Consider the following 11,395-nt stretch of genomic DNA (forward strand, 5'->3'; position numbering starts at 1 on the left):
AACCCGAACTCTACATTTCATCTCTATGGTTATGTTCTCTGATAGTTTCTTTGTGTTTGCTGTGGGGGTTAAAATTAACCTCTTAAATCCATATCAGTCTTGTTTTTCTTTGATACCACCTTCACTTCAATAGGACATATAAACTATGTTCCTATACTCCTCCATTCCCCTACCTTTATATAGTTGTCTAAAATTACATATTTTACATTGAGTTGAAAACCACTGATGTGTCATTAGGGTTTGTGTAATTTATATCATGTAGAAAGTGACTAGTGGAATTACAGTTCAAAAATTACTGACTTCTATTTGTATTCCATTGTGGTTAGAGAATGTGCTTTGAGTATATTCAATTTTTTTTTTTAAATTTCTTGAGGCTTGTTTTATGTCCCAGCTTATGGTCCCTTCTGGAGAAAGATCCATGATCACTAGAGAAAAATGAGTGCCCTGGTGCTTTGGGATGTAAGGTACTATATATTTCTGTTAAAATTCTCTATATCTCTTTCTTCTTTCTGTTGTTTCTCTGTTGGTAGGGTTCCGTTTAGAATCTGAAGTAGGGCAGGTCTTTTATTGGCAAAGTCTCTCAGGATTTGTTTGTCTGTGAAAAATTTAAGCTCTCCCTCGAATTTGAAGGAGAGTTTTGCTGGATAAAGTATTCTTGGTTGGAAATTCTTCTCTCTCAAAATTTTAAATATGTCATGCCACTGCCTTCTCACCTCCATAGTGGCCGCTGAGTAGTCACAATTTAGTCTTATGTTGTTTCCTTTGTATGTGGTGAATTGCTTTTCTCTTGCTGCTTTCAGGACTTGCTCCTTCTCTTCAGTATTTGAGAGTCTGATCAGAATATGTCTCGGAGTGGGTTTATTTGGATTTATTCTATTTGGAGTTTGCTGGGCATTTATGCTTTGTGTATTTATATTGTGTAGAAGGTTTGGGAAGTTTTCCCCAACAATTTCTTTGAATACTCTTTCTAGACCTTTACCCTTCTCTTCCCCTTCCGGGACACCAATGAGTCTTAAGTTTGGACGTTTTATTTTATCTGTCGTATCCCTGAGATCCATTTCAATTTTTTCGATGTTTTTCTCCATTCTTTCTTTTGTTCTTTCATTTTCTGTTCTGTGGGCTTCTAGGACATGGAGATGTTGTTCAGCTTCCTCTAGTCTTGTATTGTGAATATCCAGAGTCTTTTTAATTTGGCCAACAGTTTCTTTTATTTCCATAAGATCTTCTATTTTTTTATTTACTCTTGCAGTGTCTTCTTTACGCTCTTCTAGGGTCTTCTTTATGTAGCTTATATCCTGAGCCATGGTCTTCTTGATGTGCTTTAAATCCTTTGCTATGTTTTCGTTCCTTGATTGTATTTCTTTCATTAATTCTGCGAGGAACTTTGTTTCTTCTGATAACTTGATTTGTGTGTTTGGAGTTGGATTCTCCATATCGTCTGGTTTTATCATATGCATTGAGATTTTCTGTTGTTTTTGGCCTCTTGGCATTTGCTCTGCTCGACAGGGTTCTTTTAATTTGTGAAAAAAAAAAGCCTATCTAATTTTTCAGAAACACTGTTTGGTGACATACACTTTCTCTAACTAACCAGCGGATGGCATCTGTGAGTCACCTATACCTCTCAGGTCAGTTCTCCACCTTGTCCCCACAATGAGTGGGGAAATAATTCTTGTGGGGTTCAGTTGGAGAACTCAGCCTGGGTGTGTTGCTGGAGCCGTCCGCCCTGAATGCAGGGTGGTCAGGGAGGAAGGACAGCTTCAATATTCAAATCCCCCCAGTTCCCGGAGATTCAAGGCCGCCGCAAGAGTCCAAGCCTTCATTTCATTTCATTTCAGCCCTAGCCCCTCTCTCTCGCTGTCTCACAAACCACCGGACTTGGCTTAGTGTCCCTGGGATCTCCGAGTGGGTTCCCCCGCCCAGCTGCGCTCCTCCAGGATCTCTGCTGAGGGAATGCCATGCTACGTCATCAGTGCTTGCCGTCCCTCAAGGGAAGCCCCGGGCCGCCGGGCCGAGCCAGCTTGCTTTCAGCCTTATGCAAAAATGGCCGAACGGGGCGTCTCCACACCCCCCTCCTCGCACAGTTCCTCCTTCCCAGCTCCGGGACAACTGGCAGGGCTCTGGGCTGTGGGTACGGCCCCAGGCAGGAGTTTATCCAGCCCTCCTGGGAGTGAGCTGCTAGCTGCGGGGATTCTTTCAGCTTCTGGCTCCCCACTCCATTCCCTCGGCCCCCGGGATATCTGCAGCGGGCTATCTTCCAGGCCTGACACCGAAAGGCCAGCCCAGCCCCCTCTTGCTGTGTTTTACTGCGTGTTTCCCGTGATTGCACCTGCAGCCGCTTCTGGGTCCCCCCCCCCTTTTTTTATTAAAAGAGCCCGTTGGTCTCCAGATGCCAAACCCTGGCTTCCCCAGATCTTCGCATGGCTGCTGGACTTCCAGCCAGCTTACTCATTCGTTTCAGAATGCAGACTCCCAGTTTCACCAAGTATACAGCCCCTGGGAACTAGCAGATCTCATCCAGCTGGCACATCGCTGTAACCGGTATTCTGGGTCACTCTCTGGTCCTCATCTTGTTTTCCACGGAGGTGTTCCTTAGCCCTGTCTCACCTAGCCGCCATCTTGGTTTCTCTGCCTGATGGGTTTTGAGTCTAGTTAAAGGTCTAAAGCAGAGGTATGTCCTGAGGAGAATCAGCATTGCTTTGCAAGGCCTCAGAAGAGACCTGAAGTGTGCTGCAAGTTCTTCAGGCAAAGCAGGATTAACCTCCTCATACTGGAGAGGAAAGGGTACAAAGAAAACTCAGCAAGAGTTAAAAGTTTTGATGTTCCCAGTTTCAGGGATCAAGTGGTTTCACTGGGATCTTCTCAGTGAAGATTATGTTCCCATTTTAATCTCCAGGATCCCATTTCTAACCAATCAATGCCCTCACCTTAGCAGAAGACATCCTGAGAGGGTAGGAAGTCAATTTGCATTGTAATTCAGCTACTCACAGGATAAGACTCTGTGTTTGGTTTTCAGAAATCTCAGCTAGGCAGCAACCCTCTCAGAACAGAAACAGAAGTTTCCAATTCATTTATGTGGAGCTTGAATTGGGAATTTGAGGTCCTGAGTTCATCCTTTTCTTTTTCCATTTTTTCCAGTGCAGTTAGGAGCAACCAGTCAATCTCACTGTACTCCTTGGTTTGACTAAAGTATTCTAAGTTATCAAATACACAGTCATTGAAAACCTTGCCTTTAAATACAGCCAGACGAGAGAACCAATTCCAGAACCAATTCAGCAAGCTTATCCTTAAGATTCTGTTCTTCTAGAACCACTCTCAATACCAAATCTGTATCTGTCAGGGTTGCCCCAGAGAAACAGAACCAGTAGGAGACCACACACGCACACACACACACACACACACAGACACACACACACACACACACACACACACACACACACACTTACTGCCGTGAATTGGGTTATATGATTGTGAAGATGAGCTAAGTAGATCCAAAATCTATAAGCAGGCCATCAGGAAATGGTGGCTGGAAAATCTCAAGCAGGAGCTGACACTGCAATCCACAGGCAGGATTTCTTCTTCAGGGAAGCTTCAGTTCTGCCCTTAAGGCCAGATTATCAAGGATAATCTCCTTTACTTAAAGTCAACTGGCTGTAGATGTTAATCACATCTGCTAAATATCTTCACAGCAGCACCTAGATTAGTGTTTGACTGAACAATTGGGTAGTATAGCTTAGCCAAGTTGACACATTAAACTGACCATCATGTTTATTAAAATTCAGGAAACTACGCATATTGTTTCTCATATCTTCGTATCAAGGCACATTTGGCATTTTCCAAATTGGCTACAGTGCATCTTGGGGGTATCCCATTTATAAAAATATTTGTGGAAAAGCTTTGTTAGTGGAAAGATGAAGAAGTTCGACTTCTGAGAATAATATACTTGACCAGGAAATTAAAATGGATAAGAGTTGATTTGTTTTTCTTTGAGTTTACGCAAGATGTAATCTTCCTAAAGTTAGAGGCATATTAAATGACAAAAAATTGTTCTCTGAATAGGTGCTAGTTTGATATCCTGGGCAGAGAAAAGCCACTTAGCAGGTAGCAAATTGCTTGGCTACAGCTTTGCAAATTCAAGAGTCCCACAGTGGCTTTTCTATCTCCAGGGCTAAATACAGTAGCATCCTTTTCTTAAGGATTAAAACTTATTTTTTAAAATGTATTTTCAAAAAATTTTAAACTTAACAGTTGTAAGAAGAGATCAGTGAACTCCCACATGCTCTTCTAGATTCACCAATTGTTAACAGTTTGCCTCATTTGTTTTACCACTATCCATATATTATTATTTTACTTTGGCTCAACAAATTGAGAATAGGTTGCAGATATCATGGCCCTTTACTCCTAAACACATCAGCATGTTTCTCTTTAAAAGAAAGACATTCTCTTGCTAGTTGTAGTACAATGATCAAATCCAACAAGTTTAACATTGGTAAAATACTGTTACCTAATATATCCAAATTCTGCTAATTGCCCTCAAAATGTCCTTCAAAGTGATTTTTTTCAAACACCCAACATACATTGCCTTTAGTTGTCATGTAAGTTTTGTTGCCTTTGGAGTATTTCACTTCTGTAAAGAAACAGAGGGTGATCTTTTGACTCCTATCTCTGCAAGCTTTGTTGAAGAAAAAAGACATTATATATTTCAGAAGGGCTGCTTGCCAAAATACCAAACCACCCAGGCAAGAGGGACATTTTTGGTTTTAGAATATGTGCTGTCGAAGCGAGCATGACATTTTTTTGTTTTTAATTTTAAAAACTTTGGTTGGTTTGTGATGTCTTGACTCAGCAGTCTTTAATGCAGCTGGGCTTGGTAAGCATTAAAAGGGTTCTGAAGCTTTGCTTTATTTCATAATCCCAATTGTTTTTCTAGAAACCATCAATAGTCTCTAAATGACTGACTCAATTTTTGGATCCTATTCTCATGACCAAGCAAATGTTTGATTCGAAACCAGCCCAATATAAATGTTATCTCTGTCCCTCTAACTCTCTGTAGCAACTCCTGGATTTCTTTCAGCATCGAGAAAACGAACCTAGGCACCAAAAATGTCTAAAACTGGAGCCAAGGTAGGTAAATGTTCATCCTGATTTTTAGCCAACTAAAAATTTATTTCCAACTAATGTTCCATTGAAAGAAACTTGGGGAAAAGGGCTGGGATTAGCAAGGACAGTTAAAAAATGCTTATTGTATTTTCTACTTGAATAAAATTACCAAACACTTTGGTAATACTTAAATCAAGGTTTATTTATTTATTATTAAGGGTTTATCTTTATAAGGGGTGCTATGTTGAAAACTTGACAATTTTAATGTGTAGGTAAATATCACCATTATTTCTGCCTTTTATTCTACATATCTCCACAGCAATAGGTGCTAATAACAGGATTATGCAGGATAGAAAACTTTTAGTATTCAATTAAATTTTTGTTTTGTGAAATTATTCTCAACCATTAGTGTTCTAAAAGGCCAAGGTGGATGGAAAACTTGGGTGAATTAAATTCATGTTGCTCCTTTATTCATTCTTCTCCCCAAATAAAGCACTGACTTATATTAGGAAAACTGCCTCTAAAATATTTGCCTCACAGTTGCTGAAGTGGAAATTGATCTCTCCGACAGTGTTTTTGGAATGAGGGGTGTATCTTCATTCTCTTAGTTTTGCCACTGATCTGTGGATCTTAGGCAAAACCATTTTATGGTGTTTGATTCCCAACCCCTCCCCTCCCCCCACTTTTTACTTTGAAAATCTTCAAACCCATTGAATGCTGAAAGAATAAAGTGTTGAATGAATACTTGTATACCCTTCACTTATATGCTCACTTGTTAACATTTTGCCATATTTGGTCTCTCTTTCTCTTTACTAAACCATTTGAAAATAATTAGTAGTCTTCATTTTACTTTTCCCCTAAGTATTTAGACACATATCTCCTAAAAACAAGGGCATTCCCTTATATAAACATTATATTATTATCATGTCCCCCAAATTTATCGTCAAATATCTAATATGCAGACCATATTCAAATGTGATGTGGAGCTGTATTTTCCCCTGATCCAGTACCCAACCAAAAATCACGAATTGCATTTGGTTGTCGTGTCTCTTTAGCCTTCTTTAATCTAGAACAGTCCCCTACCTTTGTTTTGTTTTTCGAGATACGACATTTTTCCAAGTACAGGCCAGGTGTCTTATAGAAAGTTCTGCAATCTATATTTCTCTGATTGTTTCCTGATGTTTAGATTCAGATTAAACATCTTTAGTAAGAAGCTGCATGGGCAATGTGCTTCCCACTGCACCGTGTTGGGAGGCGTCTGTTAACTTGTCCCATAATTGGTTAATGCCTGATTGTTTTCTGTTTGGAAAATAGAGCTAATAATCATACTTGTCATCCAGGAGGTTTGGGGCAAAAAATGACAATGTTTTGATGCTCTGAAGTTCTCAAAAGTATGCCATGTAAATCTCATAAAAAGAATCAAAGATTTCCAGAGTACTAGTAGTTCTCCTGGCTGGGTTGCTCATTTACTTAAATAAATTTTTCTTGGTAGGCCAAAGAGATAGATTATCTCTTATGCTTTCTCTTATGGTTTCTCCCTTTCCCATTATTTTGCTAGCAATTTATTCAGAGGATTATAAGCCAGGCAAAAGAAGTAGGTTTTACTAAGTTTTTGTTGCCTGTGGGTTACTCAAGGCATTTTTTTCCTGCTGATTTGGATTAAAAGACTATTTTTCAAAAAATAAACATGAGAATGAGAGGAATTTTATAATAATTTCCAGAAAAATCCTCTGTATATTTTTTAGCTTTCTCTACAAAATTTTTTGCCTAAGTGTCAAAACTCTTTCAGCTGACAATTGAGTAGATTTCATAGTCCTTCTATGAATGGAAATTGAGTATACATAGGTGCAACATTCTCTGAGCCCTAAGATTTGGAAGATCTACCACTGAAAAGAGAGCTTTGTCCTGGAGTTCAGTAATGGTTCCATGGCCATGCTAGTGCTTTGTTTCAACCTTCAGGTGGTTGGCTGGTATCCCGGGAGAGTGAACAGGATGGTGAATTTATAAGACATTTTGTATATTTCCACCTTCAGATATTCGTAACAGGCAAATGTGCAGAAGGCATTAAGTGTGGGAAAAAAGGAAAATAAAAAAAGATGACATTACCCTCATTTCCAATAGCATATGCCTTGCAAAGACTCTTTTATTGGTGAATACTTGGCCAAAAACCAAAGGTAAATTGAGTATTTGAATCACGGTGTTTTGAATCTATCCATTCTTGGACAAGTTACCTTGATTTCCTAAAGGTCTTTTCACAGGTTGTAGGAAAAGTCCCCTGGACTCCCTTGTTCAGTTTCTGAGACAGTAAATGCTGCTGTATTGAACAGAGCTAGTGTGCAGGTAGGAAAATAGCAAAGGGAGATAAGATGGCCAACCGGGAGTTTTGCACTGCAACCCACTGGCTTGCCTGCAACTAACTTGTAACTAGCTAGTAACCTGAGGCAAATCACTTAACTTTTTCATTTATAACAACACCTATAGCAAAAGTTTATTGGCAATTAGGAGCCAGGTATTATAAACTGACATTATTCCCTGGGACCCTCAGAACCCTCTGCAGTAGATACTGTTATCCCGTTTCAAAGTGAACTGATCATGGAGAGATGCCCTCTAAATGCCCTGTCCAAGGTCACATACCTAGTACGTAGTAGTGCTGGGATTTAAATTTTTCTTCATGTATAGGAAAGGGAGCTGGAAGAGACAGACATTTAAGAGGAGAGAAAGGAAATGAAGTAGATGAATTAGGGGTGAAGAAGGGAGAGGGAGCTTTTAGGGAAGAGGAGAGAGAAAAGTTGAGAGAAATGAAATGTATAGGGAAGGGGAAAGATTAAGATGATAGGAAGGATTATTAGTATGTTACCATTTAGAAGGACTCACTGGGAGAATGAGATTTATGATTTGTTGTGAGTCATTCTTGATTTCTTCCTCTGCTTCATTCCCTGCATCTGATTAGTCATCAAAGCCCAAATTTCTTACCTACTGTTTTCTCATCTTCATTCACATAACAGCTCCTTTTCAGTTGGCTCTCATCATCTCTCACCTGGAGCACAGAAGCCACCTATTTCCAGACACAAACCCATACATTACATCTCCCACCAAGGCTCCTCTGTTACTTTTCTGGTTTCATTTCCTAATACTTCAGCACATGCTCAATATGTACCAGTCTTAATGAATGTTCTTTCACTCCTTTATTCTCTTGAACAGTCTTGTCCTTTTCCCTTTGCCTCGGAAAACCCTGCCTATCTTTCAGTCATCGGCTCAAAGATCCCTTCAAGATGCTTCTCTGCTCATTTCCTCTGAAACGGCTCATGTGCTTTTCTCCTTTTAGAGCAACAAAGCAAATCAGCCACCAGGTGGCGGCCAAATGCCAGGGAATTGGCTGCCTGTGATTTTATTTTATTATTATTTTTTTTTTTCCCTAATTTAAATTACAACCGAGCATAGATCTTGGATTGTGAAGTTGTAGTGCAAAAAGGCCAAGCCTTGGAGCCCATTTGGTCTCATAGTTTTCTGAGACCTCTCTATGAAGCCTTAGTAGTTCTTAAGAACTCCATCCCCTCTTTTAACCAGAAAAGCTCTGAGTTTTATTTACAGCCAGGGCTTCCAATCTGGTCTAGTCCCTTCATTTTACAAATGGGAAGCTGAAGCCCAGAAAGGTGACTTGACTAAGAAAGTAGGGCTGATTGTGGAGAGGCAGCTCTAGAGCCCACATTTACTATTCCCCATTTCCCAAGCTGCATATTTTCTACCACCCTTAAAGATCTCAAAGATTTCTCCCGGGCTTTGTCCCAGAAACTAGAGGAATGAATAAGAGTTTGAAGTAAAGAACTTTCTTGCCTCATCATTTTGATCACTTTGCAACTACTCCCATGGCAATAAACTAATAATTCAGAGCATAATATGATATACTTTCATGTGTGTGTACACACTATACCCATCCAAAAAAAGGTTCTCTAAAACTAGGTCTACGTTTTATTTTTCTCTATATATCTTTCTTCTTGCCTGGTGTGAGTTTCTGCATTCAGAGCTTATTCGTCTTCATCAAACATTTATGGAGGCTCTGTCATGTCCTGGGCACAGGGGATTGGTAGCTGAGCAGGGCTTGGTCCTTGCCCTTGGAAGATGGAAGATGTCTAGTGGGAGTCTGGTGGGAGAGACAGGCACAAACCTGGGTAATTTGTAATACAATGTAAGAAGTACAGAGAGCTGTGTGAACGTAATGGGAGGCGGAAGCGATGAATGTGAGACTGACATTCGTCATTTTAAGACTTCAGAAAGTACTTGTTCCTATTGTTGGCAGCTAAAGCTGTCTGCCAGAAGATAAACAATCAAGTGGGGTGAGGGGGAACTGCATATTATCTCAAAATCTGGGAGAAAGGAATTTCTGAAGTGGAGAACATGTTCTTAGTTTTTATTTTATCTTTGAGAAAGCCACTCAACTCCTCGGTTCTTCTCTTTGGTTGCCCTTTCTTCTAGATTACTTTCTATGAAGACAGAAACTTTCAAGGCCGCCACTATGACTGTGACCGTGACTGTACAGATTTCCACATGTACCTGACTCGTTGCAACTCCATCAGAGTGGAAGGAGGTACCTGGGCTGTGTACGAAAGGCCCAACTTTGCAGGGTATATGTACATCTTACCTCCGGGCGAGTACCCTGAGTACCAGCGTTGGATGGGCCTCAACGACCGCCTCAGCTCCTGCAGAGCTGTCCACCTGGTGAGGCTGGAGTCTCTCTTCCTCTCTTTTTTGCTTTTACATGCAAGAGTTTTCTTGAGGTTTTCCAAACTCTTAAAGGGTAGATGTCTTTTGTTGGCTGCTGAAGCTTGAGTAAAACCTTAGGGTAGTTCGTTATCAGTCTGAATACACTAATTATTTCCATAGTACTTCCATCTTCTAGAGTATTTTGAAGAATTAACTTTTTCTTATTGGAAGTCTGTGGTTTTTGTCAGTGCGCAGTGGGGACGAGAGTTCAGATCATGTAGCTTCTGAGATGGGAGCTTCGAAACATACTGTTCTCTGAGTTCTTGACCTGCTGGTGATATCCAAAGTGGTTGCCTTTCATTACATTCTGTGTTTATTTTCAGTCTAGCGGAGGCCAGTATAAGATTCAGATCTTTGAGAAAGGGGATTTCAATGGCCAGATGTATGAAACCACTGAAGATTGCCCTTCCATCATGGAGCAGTTTCACCTGCGAGAGATCCACTCCTGCAAAGTGCTGGATGGTGTCTGGATTTTCTATGAGCTACCCAACTACCGTGGCAGGCAGTATCTCCTGGACAAGAAGGAGTACCGGAAGCCCATTGACTGGAGTGCAGCTTCCCCAGCTGTTCAGTCTTTCCGCCGCGTTGTGGAGTAATGATGTGGATGAAGCCATAGGCTTCTCCTTGGGGGCCACAGGCTGGCTGGCCTTGTGGTTCAAGTTGGCATCATAAATAAAACAATCAGCATGCATTCCACTGCTGACTGTAATGCCTCCCCTTAAATGCTTTTAGGGACCAGCAGTGTAGTGCCTGCCACATTGGGCAGTTACACAAAGCAGTTCGTCCTTCAGATTAGCAGTCTAGATCCTGTGCCCAACAAAATGGGACTGCATTGCAAGGTTAGAGAATCAGAGGGCTGGGTGGTGGTTCTTTTTGCTTATGTCTTGCATTCATTCAACAGCTACAATAATAAAGCTGCCATTTATTGAGCACCTATTACCAAGAATCAGGAACTTTCTGACATTATCCCATTTTCTCTTCACAATAACCCTGTAAAATAGATGCTTTATCTGCATTTTACAAATAAAGAAATGGAAACAGTGAGATTAAAAACTTGTCCAAGTTCACCAGCTGGAGACTGGAGGAGTCATGATTTGGTCCAGGATATTTCTCCTTATTCCCAACTCACTCATGTAACACATATTGGCTGGTGATCAGTGTGCATAATATAAGTATGAGACCCTGTAAAATTTAGGAGGAAAGGGCCTCCTTATGGGTCCTCCTGAAGGACCAATAGAGGATATAGAATATCTGCCAAGAGTGACCAGTGAAAATAGGGCTGGAGACAATGGTGGACACATCAGTCACCTAAGGTCCCTTGTTTAATACTCAGAGATTCCTATGTCAGTCACTTCTCTACCCCTAAGTTTTTCTGTAGAAATAAGAGTTTATCAATTTGTCCCTACTTACAATAGCTAAAATGGAGTTTTGTCCAGTTTTACTCAATTTTAGTAACCCCTGAGATCTTGCCTATTTAATCTTGATGAAAAGGAGGTTGTGGAAGGAAACACAGCATTGGTAGGAATGTTCAGTGAGC

At 40.6% G+C, this 11,395-nt stretch overlaps 1 protein-coding gene across 5 annotated transcripts; it reads left to right on the forward strand.

Annotated features, from left to right (window-relative positions):
- Positions 1–425: 425 nt before the first annotated feature.
- Positions 426–10,856, forward strand: CRYGS (crystallin gamma S). Of its 5 annotated transcripts, XM_037838836.1 has the most exons (5): positions 426–464; positions 5,051–5,121; positions 7,131–7,271; positions 9,571–9,813; positions 10,182–10,856. In XM_037838836.1, exons 4-5 carry the CDS (start codon positions 9,643–9,645, stop codon positions 10,452–10,454), a joined length of 444 nt encoding a protein of 147 aa, XP_037694764.1. In that variant the 5' UTR covers positions 426–464; positions 5,051–5,121; positions 7,131–7,271; positions 9,571–9,642; the 3' UTR covers positions 10,455–10,856. The 5 variants fall into 5 exon arrangements, with proteins under 5 accessions (XP_037694764.1, XP_037694777.1, XP_037694754.1 ...); XM_037838849.1 differs by lacking the exon at positions 426–464 and having other exon boundaries at positions 2,511–5,125; XM_037838826.1 differs by lacking the exon at positions 426–464 and having other exon boundaries at positions 2,511–5,121.
- Positions 10,857–11,395: the final 539 nt, after the last annotated feature.

The sequence above is a fragment of the Choloepus didactylus genome, chromosome 1, assembly GCF_015220235.1.
Source record: "Choloepus didactylus isolate mChoDid1 chromosome 1, mChoDid1.pri, whole genome shotgun sequence".
Lineage (NCBI taxonomy): Eukaryota > Metazoa > Chordata > Mammalia > Pilosa > Megalonychidae > Choloepus > Choloepus didactylus.